The sequence below is a fragment of the Callorhinchus milii genome, unplaced genomic scaffold (assembly GCF_018977255.1).
Source record: "Callorhinchus milii isolate IMCB2004 unplaced genomic scaffold, IMCB_Cmil_1.0 Scaffold5, whole genome shotgun sequence".
Classification (NCBI taxonomy): Eukaryota; Metazoa; Chordata; class Chondrichthyes; order Chimaeriformes; family Callorhinchidae; genus Callorhinchus; species Callorhinchus milii.
Window position 1 is genome coordinate 51,592,702 of NW_024704746.1, and position 18,301 is coordinate 51,611,002.

An 18,301-nucleotide genomic window follows, 5' to 3' on the forward strand; every position below is an offset into this window, starting at 1 on the left:
TAGTTGGGTCAGAGGAGGCAGATTTATTGCCATGGAATTGTCTGAGACATAGTGGCTCAATGGGCTGAATGGCATTTTCTTGTTCTTTGTTTTGTATGTTCATCTTAGAACATATATTGTTTAATATCACAAATTGCTGTCATTTAATAATAATTCTTAAAGTTGATAGAATGCTTTTCACTTTAGAGGGCATATCAAAGTGCTTCAGGATGTACTGTGAAGTGTTGTGAGTATAGTTTTGTAGATGAACGCAGAAAGAGTTAGCACACAGCAATGCCCCACAAACAGCCATTGAGTGCGTTACCAATTTTATTTGGGGGTTTGTTGGCCCAGAAAACAAGAGAAACTACATTCTCTTTTTTAACATCCACCTGAAACGGGAGCTCAGATTAACATCTAATTTTAAGTACAGCATCTCCGACAATGCATCATACCCAAGCGATGCAGCAAACGCGCAGCACTGCTTTGGAGTGTCAAACTAGATTATGTTTGTTCCAAGTCTCGGCTTGAACCGACAACCTTCTTCCCCAGAGACAAGAGTGCAACCAGGCTGAATTTCCAATCTGTTTGTATGAAAATTCATATTTGGTATTGTTTATAACAAGGTTTTGGAACATGATTAAATATTAGAGATGAAAATGCTTGACTGTAGAAACATACTACAGATATACAGGACAAAAGACCACTGTCGTCCATCTGACTACAAATTAAAATAATTTTCAATTATTGTCCATGTGACTCAGACCTTCAATTAATTCCATGTTAAATAGCTGTCTGTTGCTCTTGACACAATATGCTTCACTGCATGCAAGGTTGTCTGTCTATTATACAATATATGTATAATATTATTATTATTAGATGTTCACCATTTTCTATAAAGTAATTGAATCTGAACTGTCTGCTTGTCTTGCACTTTCTGAGTTGTCATTAATTTGGACTCAAGATTTCTGGAAGAGGGGTTGTACTTGGTTTCCCCAAGTATTTGTTGTATTATGACAGTAAGGGGCAGCCCTTAATGATGAATCATTCTATTGATTTATGTGCTGACAGAATGGAATTTATGTCCTTTGAGTTTAACTAACTTTAGAATGACATTTAGTATGAATTACTTAAAACCCACATAATCCGGTGATGATGCAAAATATAATGTGAACATTTGGATGAATACTTAAGATGATATGAGTTGGCATGTCTGGGGAATTTGGAGGTGTTGGTATGTTGTTGCAAGATCGTGTAGATGCTTTAAGAATGGAGGTAATGAGCAATATGATTCATTGCATCGCTGATTTTAAGATGATTAAGAGGATTTTCCAAAATGTGTGACCTCCTGTAACTTTTCAATATCCAGGCCACTCTTTCAACAAACTTGTTTCATGACCCCATTACCCTATATTCTGCCTCCAGCTGTCTAGCTTGCCTCCTAATTTCTCACCTTCAGAGCCCATCTTGATATTTTTTCAACGTACTTTTGGTCACATTTCCTCTCACCTTCGTTAACCCTGCCCTTCCCCCATCCACCTTTGGTTGCCAGTCAACTGTTTGAACCATTTTGCCGATCTCCTAACATGAAAAGTCTATATAAATGTAAACTTGTTGATTTAGGAGCCACAAGGTTGCCATAGATTTTGGAGCCTTTGACCTAGTACCTTGTGTTTCAATCTACCAGCAATCAGAGTTAGTTGATTTAGTTGGAGTTAGTTGGAGTCCTGTAGCTCAGTGGTTAGAGCACTCGCTTTGCAAGCGAGACACCTGAGTTCAATTCCAGGCAGGTCAGGGCGAAACCTTGGGCAAGTTTCCTTACTCCACACAGAGCCTAATAATAATCCCTCCAAAAACCAAAAATAATAATAAATTGGTCATTTTCAATCTACGACTGTTTGTGGGACATTGCTGTGCGCAATTGGCTGCCGCGTTCGCCCACAAATATACAGTCAATTCACTTTGCAGTGTGTTCTGTGAAGCGCTTTGGGACGTCCTCCCGACGTGAAAAGCGCTATATCAAATGCAAGGATTATTATTATTATTATTATTAGTTAGGGAGTAGTCTAAACCCATTTCTTTGTAGGCGTGAATCTGCAGCACAAAACTGCATTTGACAATGATCTGCAAGCTTCTTCCCAAGTTGGGTTGGTGTGGGAAAGGGAACGGTTATCAGGATGAGGTTCAAGGGATAAGTTTGTGAAACTGCAATGAATTTCATGTTTAGACTAATAAAACTGTTAGGTTTTTATCTTCTGATCAGCAGGGTGGATATGTTTTGCTAAGTTTTAAACCCCTGATTGTCCTGAATCCAAAACTCTGTGAAGGGTGTTATACATGTGTAATTTGTTGTTGTCGTTTACATGCTCTGAAAGAAGAATTCAATATGGTTTGTTGTGCAGAGTGCATTGTGCAGCACTGATCACTGGCATACCATTGCAAATTACATTGCAGTACATGTAATTCAGAACTACAAATTCTTTCTGATACATTCTGTTATTATCTGTTACATTATCTGAAACACCATAACCCCATCAAACAGTCCTTGCCAGGCTCCACTGGCTCCCAATCACCAAACGGATTGACTTTTAGATCCTCTGACCCGTTTTCAAATCACTTCATTCCCTCGCATCTCCCTACCTATTCAACCTGCTTTCCCCCCACTCCACCACATGCTGCCTCCGCTCAGCTGGCTCCGGCCTCCTATTTGTCCCTCGTGCCCTCTGTTCCACCATCAGTGGCCAAGCTTTCAGCCACTATGCCCCCAAACTGTCTCCCTTAACCCCACCGACTTGCCCCCTTTCTCCCTCCTTCAAATCCAACCTAAAGACCTTACTTTTTGATTGTGGTTACGATCACCTCCCCCCTCCCTCTCCCCGTGGCTCGTTATCAGACTTCGCCACTCTGAGGCACTCCGGGACACTACTCCATGTGAAGGGTGCTATATAAATGCAAGTTATTGGTGGTGGTGTTTCAATCTTGTATTATGGTAATGACTTTAAAGGCAAATTCAAAATTGGATCCCGCGTTTGTTGTGAATTGGGAGCACTTTGCACATGAGTGAATTTGGCTAAGTTTTGAGCTGCTGTTCTACAAAATGTGCGACGCATATATTAGACCTGAGGCACTTGGTGATGCTGTGTACTCCTTTACTGAACATGACCTGTGATAGACCTTCGGGAGCCTACCTCTAACCCACTAAGTGCTTGATAGCATAAAGTGAACGGAGCTTTATCAGTATCTAACCTTTGGTAAATTTGGAGTGCAGGATGCTTTACTGTGTATCTTTGCTATGTTGTTTGTACTTGGGAAAGAAGTGCAGCGGCATTTTTATCTTGCACATTAGGTTCATTTGTATTTTTGACATAATGGTACTTAATGTCAACAAGAGGGGAAAGCATTTTGTTAACCAGCATTCACATCCTTCCTCCTCCCAACAATAAAACTGTTTGATTTAATGGCAATGGGCCATCTGTCTGTCTATTATTATTGGATCTTTTATGTTTCTGCTGCAGCACTGTACTATATAATTTCACATACGTTTCTGCAACTAAGCTTGGTAATGCTCACTCCCCTTTAATGCAAGTTCTTCCTCTAAACCAGTCTATTTCCAAATACCCACTGGATCTTGCAATATCTTTGTATACTGTGTGTTTCATGGAGGAGGTTTGTCAAGTCCAAAAATATTAATTTAAGATGTCAGCTTGGCTCAGTTGATAGCACTCTCTCCACTGAGTCAGAAAGTTGTAAGTTCAAACCCTACTTGGGGACTTTGAATTGATAGTCCAGGTTGACGTTCGAATATAGTGTTGTCGGAGTGTTGCATTGTTGAAAGTTTTATCTTGCAGATGAATTTTGTTTTTCCAAATTCCTGGTAGACGTTAAAAATCCCACGACAATAATGGACAAGAAAAGGGAATTTTTCCAAGTGTCCTTGCCAATAAACCTCTTGATAAAATTGATCATTCACTTTATTGTTAATTATGCACATTGACTACAGTGTTGGTTTACAAATACAGTCTTGTGTAGAGCATTGTTCTGTGGTCTGACATAAGATATTATATGAAGTATAAGTATTAAAACTATCTTATAGTCCTTGTCTATGTTGTGCATATTGATTTCACGTGTTTAATCAAGCTATAGCTAACTGCCAAAGAATGTATGTAGTGAAGTTGGATGGGACAGGCTGAAGTTTGATATCCCTCGAAGAACTGAATATCTCTGCAGTATTATCTCTAGTCTAATAATGAAGGATGACCACCTGCTGAAATAAATATCATAATTGTACCCCAGTCCAATGCACTGCTTTTAGAAACAAGGATTTCCACATTTTGGAAGTGTTTGTGGTTAAAACCTTAGTTTTATGGACAGATTCAGGAAGTATCCTGGGCTAGATTATTTTGCAAGAGAAAACGTGAGAGGTTATGTGTCCAGCATGTCACTTTGAATCCGAGGACCTGTCAAAGTCCAGCACCAACAAATGGCAAGACCTCGCAAACTTTGAGCCAGCAGAAGCGAACCTGACATTGTGAGAGATGGTTTCTTTCAGTGTATCCAATTGATTTGGATCACACACCAACCGAGAAGTCTGTTCTGTGGCCAGCTGGTGCCCTGGAGGTGGTGTTCCTGTTGATTTTAATGACGTGTTTATTGTGTTAGCATTTTGTACTCTCCAACAGCCTGAATGTGTTGTCTGTGCTGGTTCACAGTGGATGGTTAAGGTAGGCAGGTCAGCCCTTTGCATTTGCCCCATACTGAGCCTGCGGATTCTCAAATGTAGCAAGCCGTATATGGGGCTGGAAGATTCTCTTTCACTTCAAATGAGTGTCATCATCATGGTACCCTTAAAAATCAAGAATTGACTCCTGCCTATTTGGGGATTTCCTTTGAATGTTTTTAATAAATAGCAGTCATCTAGTGTAGAAACTGTGTTACTGGTGGCGTGTACAGCTTGCTACTGCTCCAAAATAGATCATCTTTGTGTTTGATATTGTGCTAATAATGTGCAAATATCTCAAAATGGTGTTAATCCCCTCTCGCACTGTCAGTCTCAGTCATTTCCTGGATTTGTGGCTGTATTTGTTACTGATGTAAATCCAGCTCCCTTACACTGTCAAGCTCAGTCACTCCACGGGTTAATGACTATCTGTTGTTAGTAACTATCTGATGTTCATCCAGCTCTCTAACAGTAGTTCACGCTATTTTTTTTTAAAAAAAGCATAAAAGTTAATCATGTACTACATTAGAATACATTAGAATATACAGCACTGAAACAGGCCATTCGGCCTAACTGGTCTATGCCGGTGTTTATGCTCCAAATGAGCCTCCTCCTGCCCTTCCTCAACTAAGCCTTCAAGCATAACCTTCTATTCCTTTCTCCCTCATGTACCTGTCTAGCTTCCCCTTAAATACATCTATGCTGTTTGCCTCAACAATTCGTTGTGGTGGCATGTTCCACATTCCCACTACTCTCTGTGTGAAGAAATTTCTTCTAACTTCCCCATTTGACATATTTGTGACTATTTTATATTGATGGCCCCTGGTTTTGGTCTCCCCCACGTGGAAGCATCTTCCCTATGTCTATCCTATCAAAACTTTTCATAATTTTAAAGACCTCTATCAGGTCACCGCTTACCCTCCTCTTTTCAAGAGAAGAGTCCAAGCATGTTCAGCCTTTCCTGATAGATATAACCTCTCAGTTCTGGGATCATCCTTGTGAATCTCCTTTTATGCTTTTTTTAATAATAATAATCCTTGCATTTGACATAACAGCTTATCATGTCTTCGAGACGACTCAAAGCGCTTCACAGAATATACTGTAAAGTGAATTGATTATATTTTATGGGCGACTATATGTTTGTAATTTTTTCCAAAAGCCAGGCTCCATTCCCTCCCGATTTCCTGACAGATCGGCTTCAAGGTTCCCCCTGTCATCACAAATCCCTTCATGCCTGAGCACCTCCTGATCTCTGTGATATTCTCATTCCCACTCCTGATCCGTCCCTCTGCACAGATATCTCAGGTCTGCCTCAAGTCCGCTGCCCTCCTCATGGCACCATTTCCAAAATTCTTTCTTGGTCTCATTTTTGGTAGTGATAATAATCGTTGCATTTACGCCTTTCACATCAGGATGCTATCTCAAAGCGCTTCATAGGATTTGCTAAGTGGTCACTGTGTATTTCGTAGTCTTAAGCTTTTGAAATATCATATGGCAAAGACTTGGAAGATCTGAAAGACCACTTTCTATCCTTAAGATTTGTATTTTGCGATATTTGTTGATGCAAAGGTTTAATGGCCAAGGTAACTGAACCCTCTTGCAACTGAGTATGGAGAAAATACTCCTTATGATGAAAAATTCAGCAATGAGTTGGCCTGGCACTTTAGTTTCTTGGCACCTCACTGGCACATTATTTTACCCACTTTCACAGATGTTTGCTTGCTCCTCAAATTGCTCTGATCTTGCTCCTCCTTATCTTTGCAATCAACGTCAGTCCTACTTCCTGCCCTTTATACGTCCAACTCGGGTCTGCTGCTTATTTCTTGCTCATCAGCTGGTCCAATAGGAAAATGCTGAGAAATCTAGCTTACAACAACAACAACATTATATTTGTATAGCGCCTTTCACATCAGGAGGACGTCCCAAGGCGCTGAACTGTGTACAGCATTTCAGACACGAGCTTGGGTCAGGGGAGAGAAGGGAGGGGAGAGGAAGGGGGTTGGCCAATGGCATGGTCGAAGAGGAGGGTCTTGAGTGGGACTTGAAGGAGGCTAAGGAGGGGGCAAGGCAGAGTGATTGGGGGATGGAATTCCAGAGGTTGGGGGCAGAGTGACTGAAGGCTCTCCCGCCAATGGTGGGGCGGGTGGGGTGGGGAACGTGGAGCAGGCCAGAGCCGGCTGAGCGGAGGGAGCTGGCGGGTTGGTAGGGGTTTAGGAGCTCGCAGAGTTGAGTGGGGCGAGGCCATGGAAAGCTTTGTAGGTGAGGACCAGGATCTTCAATTGGATCCTCTGAAGGATAGGGAGCCAATGGAGTTGATCGAGAGTGCGGGAGATGGGGTCACGGAGTTTGGTGCGGGAGAGGACACGGGCTGCAGAGTTCTGGATTATCTACAGCCGGTGGAGGGAGGAGTTGGGAAGGCCGACAAGCAGGGCATTTGCATAGTCGAGCCTGGAGGTGATGAAGGCATGAACAAGAGTTTCAGTGGCCTGAGGGGTGAGGTAGTGGCGGAGTTGAGTGATGTTATGGAGGTGAGGGAAGACAGAGCGGGTCATGGCTTGGATGTGGAGAAGAAAAGACAGTTGAGGTTCAAACAAGACACCAAGGTTCCTGACTGGTTTGGTGAGTTGAAGTGTACAACTATGGAGATTGATGCTGCCAGAGCCTGAGGTGTGAGCCAATCAGGAGGGCCTCAGTCTTGTTCACATTCAACTGTAGAAAAGATCATCCAAAACTCTGCCCTCGTGCACTGTCGCACACCAGGCTCCGTGACCCCATCACTCCCACCCTCGCCCGACTCCACTGGCTCCCCATCCCCAACCCCCAGAGGATCGAGTTCAAGATCCTTGTCCTCACTTTCAAGCCCATCCATGGCTTTGCCCTCTCCGACCTGCTGACTCCTTACCAACCTGCCCGCTCCCTCTGTTCAGCGGGCTCCGGTCCCGCCCACCCGCCCTGTCATCGGTGGCCGAGGCTTTCAGCCTCTCTGCCCCCACACTCTGCAACTCCATCCCACGGATCCCTTGCCTCCTTCAAGGCCGGTCTCAAGACCGTTCTCTTCGATCGTGCCTTTGTTTGCCCTCCCACCTCTCTGCCTTCCCTCACCCTACACCACCCCTCCCCCATGCTCGGGTCCCGACACCTAACTGTTCAGCGCTTTGGGACGTCCTCCCGACATGAAAGGCGCTCTATAAATGTAATTTTGTTGTTCTTGTTGGTTGCTACAGCATAAATTGCATCACACTGGGAGCCAAGATTATCATAGAACTATTTCCACTTGAAGCTGATCTGTAGTATCATAGGTTCGCTCATTTCATAGTATTTTGTCTCTGGGTCAACAAGTTTTGGGTACAAGCTCCATTTTGTTACTTGAACTCACAGTCAACGCTGGCATTCCTGTACTACACTGAGCCAGAACAAATTTTTGGGGATTCTTTTCTTTTGGATGATGGGAGAAATCAAGGTACCATCTTCCTTTTTTTTCCAAGTGGAATCCTGTAGCGCAGTGATTAGCGCGCTTGCTTAGTTAGTGAGAGGATCCGGGTTCAATACCCGGAGGGGCAAAACCTTAGGCAAGATTCCTTACTCCACACACCTCTCTCTGTATACCTACCTAGCAGTAAGTAGAAATCCAGTTGTCAGTTGATTGGCGATTGCTTTCCGGTAATAATCCCTCCCCCTCCACTCCTGCCCCCCCCCCCCCCCCCCAAACATTTTTGGTTACTCAATCACAACTATTTGTAAGACACTGCTGTGCGCAATTGACTGCCGTGTTTCACCCACAAAATACACAATCAATCTACTTCACAATATATTCTGTGCAGTGCTTTGAGTCATCTTGAAGGCGTGATAAGGCGCTGTGTTAAATCCAAAGATTATTATTATAAAAGGTCCCGTGGTATTATTTGAAAAGAGAGGGGAGTTTCTCCCAGGGTCAACAGTCCTCCAAATAATTGGTCATTCAATACAAGGCTATTCGTGGAACCTCACTCTATTCAAAATGTCTTTCACGTTTGTCTGCAGATGCACAGACACTGCACTTTACAGTAAGTAAAAGCATGTTGAGATATTTTTAACATGAGGTGCTATTAAAAAAAATGGAGTAACCGAGATGCTACCAAGAGAGTTTGCAGCAGCGCAAGTGAACTATTTCCAACTTTGGTAAGAGCACAACAGAATCTAAACAAACCCAATATTCTATAAGCAAATTTCAAAGGAATAATATTCCCTTATGATAATATATGCATTTACAGACTGCGGCATAGATATACAATTGCTAATTCAATCCTTGCTTTGAAGTTCACTCAGGGTTTTCTCAGCAAATTTGACTTTTTTGTCTCCTTTGCATGTATGTTTTGCAGCATGCATCATCTGCTTCAGTCTGAGGCAAGCTGGTTAGTGCACAAATGAAAGCCTCTTTCCAATAGTTAGTCCATCAGCATCTTATTCACAGCGCTGCTGTTTAATAGCAAGTTCCCTGAGCCTGCAACCCTGTTGCTGGATGCCCTTGGGGGGTGGGGGCAGAGGCAGTCTGGTGGTCTTTTGATCTTTTTGCAGCAGTGTTATTGTGGATACTGTAGGCCAGGGTTTATATTATGTCCAGACGATTGGGCTCAGTAAAACAATTGTAGTTGAGGTATTGACTGATACATTGGTATACGCTTCAATCATTCACAACCTTGCTTATTTTTTGGGGACTTTTGTAGTCAGGCGAGAGAATAGTCATTGTATGTCCAAGTTCCAGAAATGAAAAAGTGATCAATCCATCTCTACTTTAAACACTCAATTCTCATGCTCTTTTATTTGCCCTGATCTGCTTTCTTTTAATTTTGTGTAACCAATATTTGGAAGGTGTGTGTGTATGCACTGTGAATTTGTTTGATTGACTGAAGCACCAAAAAGGTATTCTCCTAATTTAAAACCGACTAAGGTTGAAACAGCCAAATGCTCAGTCACTGACTTAATGATCTCAGTTGTGCAGTCATGAGGAGGAGGTGCACCAGGACAACTCCTTTGATCAGGTGGAATTCACAGGTCAGACTGCAACTGAAAACAAATTCTTGTGAGCAACATGCTGAATACTCCTTTTGGCAAACAAAACTATAAGCACAAAAGGCTTTGATATGGAGTTTTTAACAAGTTAACATGGAGAGATCTGATGGTTCCAGCGTTGATGGACAAGCTGGTTATCCCACCCAAATAAAAAGCTGAGTTCTGGGTCGTCAGGTCGTGTGCATCATGAAGGGAGTGACGTCAGCAGGACTCCTCCGCATAATGCTCATGAGCAATCTGTGGAATTGACATGACACATAGGTGATTGGTGCTGCTTGTCCAGCTCTGACCACTCTACCCATTAGGACTTTGGCTTGAGGGTCACAAACATGGTTCTACAAAATTAAAAGAAAGTAGACCAGAGCTAACAAAAAAGCATGAGAATTAGGATGTTTAAAGTGGAGATGGATTGATGCTTCGGAAGGAAGGAACATAAAAAGAAGATGGGGAAATAGGATTGAAAGAACTCCCTTGATCAAATAAAATGGCAGAACATGCTCATTGAGTTGAATGGCCCATGAAATGTTCCAGACATGAAAAATGGGCATTAACCCATTCTTTTTCTAAGTACCTCGCAATGAAAAGTCTGACACTGTAGAATTAGTACTTTCATCCACAGGAAGCAGTGGAACTGACTGGTACATTGAGTTACACTTGGGGAAATAGCTGAGTGAGAAGAATTCCTTCCTCTACAATCCTCCAGTCCTGCTGATGAGCCAGTGCCCTGGAGTATACAGACCCACTTGGCTCATGATTTGGCTCTGCCCTCTTGATGTGAAAAGCTCAATATCAATATAAAATTATTATTTTTGCATCCTCACACATGGGGACATCATCAACCTTTTTTAAAAAAAACGCCTACGTGGACACCAGCAGCCCAAGTGAGCTTCCTCCGGTATGAAACAAGTTTCAAGCCATCGGTATTCAACATTTGGAAGCAGGTCAACTAAGCCAAGACTTGCTGTTGCCTGACATCCATCTTTCTCTCTCTTGTATTTTTCGCTCATACACTTTCTAGTAATCTTTAAGCAACAGAGGAACCAGTTGATATTGGAAACTGAAGATAAGGGCTCAAATTCAAACCTGATCCTGAATTAATTCCAGGATCCTTCAGGTGTTCTTGCAGCTTGGATGGGATATGGAAAACAAGTTTGCCTTGGATGCTAAATATTTGGGATGCAAAACCATAACGGCAGTGTTTGTAGTGATGACAGCCTTGACAAAACTAAGCAATGTAGTAACTGCATTACTTTCTTGGTGTGTGTGTGCCAGGGGCACATGGCAGATATGCTGCTGTGAGTGAATTGTGTGGCTTTAAGTGTAGTGTTCTTGTACTACACAGATATTAGGTTTTATTTCACTGCATGTGGTGGGGGAATAGCTTAATGGGACTTTGAGATAATGGGATTAGTTTGTAATTCTGTGTTATTATTTATAGTAGTTTCGTTTTGGCCACCACACAATAGCTCTCAAGCTGCTGATTGCTGGAGCACTACCCGGGAGACAGCTGCTGGGTGTCCGAGAATGCGCTTTTCTTCTGCAACAATGCACTGAAAGCACGGGGGTGGATGGGGACAGTGAAAAGGTTAGCACTTGCTTTGTAGCATCTCAGCAGGAAATGGCACTGGCTTGTGCTTCAGAATGAAAAGGCAGAAATCTATACTAATAAAGATGAAATGTGTGTGTTTGTGTGTCCGCCAAGAACACATTAACCGATTGATGTAGAGACATGAATTATACCTCATCGGAAAGGTCTTTCATGGGGAAGTGTCATTGACATATTTTTTTCGGGGATCTTCTTTCGTTGATGAGCTATATTCAGCGCTTTGGGATGTCCTTCCGACGGGAAAGGCGCTCTATAAATGTAATTTTGTTGTTGTATATTTAAAAAATGTTTTAATTAAGCCCCCAAAAAGGTATGCATGGTATTTTGCAACAAGTAGTGACAGAGGTCACACGCCCTTCTCGAGAGATACATCCATACGAATAAAGACCAAATGTCTGTCTGTGTGTCTGTCTAACCGATTGACGTAGAGACAACACCAGGGAGGCCTCCCAACAGGATATGTGTGCAAATATGTGAACAAGGGATGCTAACGGTTCAATAGCTTAAGGGAATAATATGCCTAAGAAGCGAAGATCAAGCTTTTCAAGGACAAGTAAAAATGCCAGATGGAAGAGAGAAGGCCAATTAAATGAAACTGGTTGCAAGCGTAGCTGCAACGGGTACAGCTAGTTAATATATTAACTAGAGTTCAAAGGCCCCATGGAATTCACTGGCACAGAGTGCAGGGTGGGAGATTTCAACATTTCTTGACCAGTGTTGCTGTGGTCACATTTGCAGTGTTGATTGGTCACTGCAATGTTCACATTAGATGCATTTAGTGTAGTGTTCCAGTTATGCCTACCACAATTTTATGCTTTAACACCAATAAAGATTATGAAAGGTTATGACTGGACTGGTTTGGTGAATTAGCAAATTTAAGTTAGGAATGTTCAGAAAAAAAATCTTCGTACTGAGGTATGGGGAACGAGCCAGATTAAGATCAGATTAGGTGGCACACATGGAAGAAAACACTTGGTGGACCAAAGGGCCTGTCCTGTAACATTCTATGATAGCAGAGAATCTTCCCTCTAACTTGAGCAAAGTGTTAAAAATAATTGACTGGCAAATGAATGGCTGCTTGTGATAATCAGTTTGCGATTGCCTTTGAATGTAAATTGTTAATTTGTGTTGATACAATTTATTTCAGGAAGTTTGTTGTTGCTGCCATTAGCTGTCAGTCACATGAAGGTGTGTGTGTGTGTGTCTGTATGCAGCAACTCCAATGGTTAGCCCAGATAAAATATGTGTATCCAATGAGATGGTTTAGATCTCTTTCAACAAACTGAAGTGACTGAAAATTGTAGCAATTCATTGAAGTTTTTGACAGGAAAGGAGGTTTCTTAATTGCATCTATTCCGGAGAAGGGAACGAAATTCTGCACTCCTTAATCGCTAAGCCTCAAAGATTCCTACACAGCTACAGAATGCTTCTTACCATTCATTCTTCCTCTTCCCTGATGTATTTTAAGCTCCAGCTAAAATCTTGCCAGCTCTGGGATATGGTTGAGAAGACGACCAGAGGTTGCTCCCAGACCGCTCAGGAGTACACAAGGTCATTTGTAGCATGATTTGCCCTCATCATCCACTCGTTTAACTGCTGCTCAGCTTCTCTACTCTGTGGCACAGCCCATATTAATTTCCAGCCACAAAAGTCTGTCCCATCCTTGAGAATTTGGTGAAGCAAAAGTTATCCACTGTCTGGTTAAGTGACTTTTTGTACTGAAAGGATCTTGTGGCGGGGCGTTTCACATATGTGCGGTTCATGACACTTTCCTCTTCATCGTCCATCTACCTTAACTCCCTTTTTAAAAGGACTAATCACTTGACAAAAATTTGTGATGCAGAATTCCACATTCATTCCATCTTCTGTGTAATATTTTTGAGCTCTCATTTCACTCTTTTTTTGATTGTTAAATTTGTGTCATAGAAACATAGAAACAGGAATAAGCCATTCAGCCCCTCGAACCTGTTCCGCCACGTTATACGATCATGGCTGATCTGTACCTCAATTCCAATTACCCGCCCTTGCTCCATATCCCTTAATACCCTGACCTAATCTCCGTAACATCGCCCGACTTCCCCCACTACCTCAGGCCGCGGAAACTCTTGTTCATGCCTTCATCACCTCCAGGCTCGACTATGCAAACGTCCTGCTTGTCGGCCTTCCTAACTCCTCCCTCCACAGGCTGCAGATACTCCAGAATCTGCAAACGGTGTCCTCTCCCGTACCAAACTCCGTGACCCCATCTCCCCCATTCTCACCCAACTCCATTGGCTCCCTATCCTTCAGAGGATCCAGTTCAAGATCCTGGTCCTCACATACAAAGCCCTCCATGACCTCGCCCCACCCTACCTCTGCGACCTCCTAACTCCCTACCAACCCACCCATTCCCTCCGCTCAGCCGGCTCTGGCCATCCACGTCCCCCGAACCACCCGCCCCACCATTGGCGTGAGAGCCTTCAGCCACTCTGCCCCCAACCTTTGGAATTCCATCCCCCCAATCACTCCGCCTCGCTCCCTCCTTAGCCTCCTTCAAGTCCCACCTCAAGACCCTTCTCTTCTACCATGCCATCGGCCACCCCCTTCCCCTCTCCTCCCTTACCCCCCCAACCCCAGCTTGGGTCTGAAATGCTGTACTCTGTCCAGCGCCTTGGGACATCCTCCCGACGTGAAAAGCGCTATATAAAGATAATCTTGTTTTTTTGTGGAAGAGAGTTCCTGATTTCCACAACCCTTTGTGTGAAAAACTGCCTCCTGATTTTGCTCCTAAGTGGCTTGGCTCTAATTTTAAGATTATGACTCCTTGTTCTGGATTCCCCTACCAAAGGAAATAGTTTCTCCGTATTTACCCTATCAAATCCCTTTATTATTTTAAAAACCTCAATCGGATCACCCCTCAACCTTCTAAACTAAAGAGTAGCGACCAAGTTTATGCAACCTGTTCTCATAATTTAACCCTTTAAGCCCTGGTATCTTTCTGATGATTCTGTGTGGCACCCCCTCCAGAGCCAATATATCCAAACTGGCCACAAGCAGGTACCAGAATCAGCAGCAGTGTCCTTCTTACATTTCTCTCTTTTCCCCCATTCAATTTCTCCTTTGCAGATGATTGGGATTCATACATGGTACAGCTCAGAAACATTCGGGCCATCCAGTCTAACTGATGTTTATACTCGACATGAGTGCCTATGCTGGATCGTATCCCTAGTCCCTTGTTCTGGCCTTTTCTCCATTTCACACAACTTAATCGTGTGTCCAATTTTTTTTGGAATGTGCACATGCTTGCTTCCCCATGACTGATTGTGGCAGATAATTCCACACTCCCACTACTCTTTGTGATAATGTTTTTCCTAGCCAGTCAGGAACCTGGGTATCTTGTTCGACCCTGAACTGTCCTTTCTCCCCCACAACCGCGCCATGACCGGCACTGCCTACCACCACCTCCGCAACCTTTTCAGACTCCCCCACTGCCGAAACCCTCACCCACGCATTCGTCACATCAAGGCTCGATTACGGGAATTCCCTCCTCATTGGCCTTCCCAACTCTTCCCTTCACAAGCTGCAGATCATCCAAAACTCTGCAGCTCGTGTACTGTCATGCACCAGGCTCCATGACCCCATCACTTCCACCCTCGCCCAACTCCACTGGCTCCCCATTCCCCAGAGAATCGAATTCAAGATCCTCGTCCTCACTTTCAAGGCCATCCATGGCCTCGCCCCCTCCTACCTCTCTGACCTGCTGACTCCCTACCAACCTGCCCGCTCCTCTGTTCAGTGGGCTCCTGTCTGCTCCATGTCTCCCACCCAACCCGCCCTACCATTGGTGGCCGGGCTTTCAGCCTCTCTGCCCCCACACTCTGGAACTCCATCCCACGGTCCTTTCGAATCACTTCCTCCCTTGCCTCCTTCAAGGCCGGTCTCAAGACCCTTCTTTTTGATCGTGCCTTTGGTCGCCCTCCTACTTCTCTGCCTTCCCTCACCCCTACACCATCCTCACCCCTACACCACCCCTCCCCCATACTCGGGCCCTGACACCTGACTATTCAGCGCTTTGGGACTTCCTCCCGACATGAAAGGCGCTCTATAAATGTAATTTTGTTGTTGATGTTGTTCCTAATCTCTGTTCTGAAGCTACCAGTTAAGATTGAAAGATATGCCCTCTCGTTCTAGAAATAATCTTTCTCTTTCAACCCTATCTAAGCCTCTCATCATCTTATATACCTCTATTATATCCCCTCTCAGCCTTTTGAGCTCCAAAGAGAAAAGCCCCAGTTTATCAAGTCTTTTCATATAACTGCATTTTCTCATTCCAAACAACTTACTGGTGAATCTTCACTGTACCACCTCCAGTGCCTGAACATCTTTCCTATAATGAGGAGCCCAAAACTCACACAGTATTCCAATTTAACTTTAAAGACTGTCTTAAGCCTCAGGCCATGAGAAATGTTGGTTCTTAAATTTTTGAGGGCACAGAAGTTAGCTATACTGTCCTTAAAGTTGGTTGGATTCGATTAATTGGCTCAGGCAGAGCAGGGATTCAACCTAGAACTCAGTATTTAGTATTTGACCAGGTGAAAAATGTAACAGCTGAACCATCTGGTAGTTTCTTCATTTGATACTTGTCACGCTAGTACTGAATATAGAACTTCCTTTTAGCCGATGCTTCTTGTAGGAAAATGTGAGCATTCACTTCTAGATATGTGTTCGCGAGCCAAATGTGAGGGTTGGAACTTGTCAACCATTCCCAGACACGAGAACAGAACGCACTGTTCAAAAACAGCAGAGACTATTTGTGCTGTCAAATTTATTGAAATTGACCCACAGTTTCAAAATGTGCCACCTGTCCACTTTTTTCTCTGAATATTTGACTTTTTTTATATAATTTATTTTTATTATTCTGGAAGAGCCACAGAACCAAGCAACAATTATGATTGCATTAATTCTGGATTACAAAACTGATCTGTTGTGTTTTTGTTGCTATAAGCAGAGAGCTTCACAGTTCAAGAACCAATTGGGCCAGTATGACCCACCCCCACCCCCCCAGGCGTTGAAATTGAATGGAGCGGATGGGAGGATAATGGGGCGAAGGAATCATTCCATGCATGCCACAGGTGATAACACTGGCTTCTCATTCCCAGAGCAGCCTCCAGGTCCCACTAAAGAAGATCCAGTCAATATTTTCAGTTGGGGGGCTCTTGCTTATTAATCCATGCTGACATCACAGAATTTTGTTGCGAACAGCTGTTTGGAAATAAAATTACATAGGAGGAGATGATGCAGGTAGAGGTGTGTCTTGTGGAAAGCGTGTGGGGTGGCACGCAAGGAACTCTGATTCGCTTGAATGGTGATGGGTTTCTGCATGTGTCAGACACCTGGCTGACCAAAGCAAAATGTTACCTGAAGATGCATGGTTCTTTGTTTTGTTTTGAAAATAATGAATGGAGACATTTTGCAATATATCTCTGTGTGGAATATATGGAAGTTGTATGTATTTTTGTGTGTTTCTTCAATTCACCAAGCCAGTCAGGAACCTAGGTGTCTTGTTCGACCCTCAACTATCTTTTCTTCCCCACATCCAAGCCATGACCCGCTCTGTCTTCCCTCACCTCCGTAACATCGCCCGACTCCACCACTACCTCACCCCTCAGGCCGCTGAAACTCTTGCTCACTCCTTCATCACCTCCAGGCTCGACTATGCAAATGCCCTCCACAGGCTGCAGATAATCCAGATCTCTGCAGCCAGTATCCTCTCCTGCACCAAACTCCATGACCCCATCTCCCCCACTCTCGCCCGACTCCATTGGCTCCCTATCCTTCAGAGGATCCAGTTCAAGATCCTGGTCCTCAGCTACAAAGCCCTCAATGGTCTCGCCCCACCCTATCTCTGTGACCTCCTAACCCCCTACCAACCCGCTCGCTCCCTCCGTTCAGCCGGCTCTGGCCTGCTCCACGTCCCCCGACCCACTTGCCCCACCATTGGCGGGAGAGCCTTCAGCCACTCTGCCCCGAACCTCTGGAACTCCATCCCCCAATCACTCCGCCTCGCCCTCTCCTTAGCCTCCTGCAAGTCCCGCCTTAAAAACCCCCTCTTCGACCATGCCATTAGTCATCCCCCTTCCCCTCCCCTCCCTTCTCCCCCCTGACCCCAGCTCAGATCTGAAATGCTGTATTCTGTCCAGCGCCTTGGGACGTCCTCCCGACGTAAAAGGCGCTATACAAATGTAATCATATTGTTGTTGTTTCAGCTGTGTGCGAGTGGAAGAGCATCAAGCTGTTGACATTGACTTGTACCACTGTCCAAACTGTGCTGCACTGCATGGTGTTTCCCTGAGTGAGTACATTTGACTTTCAAATATTCAGACGTTCTCTTTTTTTTGTCAGCTCTTTTTATTTCATTTTCGGAGTAAAATGTAGGAGAGTGTTTGGAACATGGAATTCACTGCCAAAAATGGTCCGTTAAAATGCAGATGCTTGTGAAGTGGAGAAAAATCTTAGGGTTTAAAAAAGAGAGGTGAATTAGATTAGGTGGCTCAAGTGGAGAAAAACGCAAGATTTCATGGGCCGAATGGTCAGTTTCTGTGCTGCAACATTCTAATTTCTGCTGTTTTCCCCAATTTTGAGACGAGCAGATTCTTCCTCCTATAATTTGAGTGCATCTTTGTTATTGTTTGAGCTGATTAATCAAATGGCAAAGGCACAAAGTGTAGATGGTTGTGATAATTAGATGTGTTGTTTTTAGCGTGGGAAGAAGAGTAGTCAGGGGCATTAAGAAGCAGTTCTTGTTAAAACCTATCTGGTTAATGCGCATTAAAGCTTAGAAACTATTTGATAAAAGGGTCTCTTCGTGCTAGAGAATGAAATATCTTCCCATACCTGCAATCTGCATCTGAGCACTGTGTTGCCCAAACCCGATTTTGAGTGGTGTTTCCCCCAGCATTGTCTAGTTATTC

The 18,301-nt window shown here is 43.8% G+C and overlaps 1 protein-coding gene across 3 annotated transcripts in view; it reads left to right on the plus strand.

Annotated features, from left to right (window-relative positions):
- The window catches only part of LOC103181879 (lysine-specific demethylase 7B), a 55,180-nt gene that overhangs the window by 1,131 nt on the left and 35,748 nt on the right, over positions 1–18,301 (plus strand). For 2 of the 3 annotated variants that reach the window (XM_007898650.2, XM_007898651.2), the window contains exon 2: positions 17,597–17,682. In XM_007898650.2, the coding sequence (XP_007896841.2) occupies positions 17,597–17,682 (86 nt within the window). Of the gene's footprint in view, positions 1–17,596; positions 17,683–18,301 lie in introns of those variants that run through there. The other variant, XM_007898652.2, reaches the window with a different exon arrangement.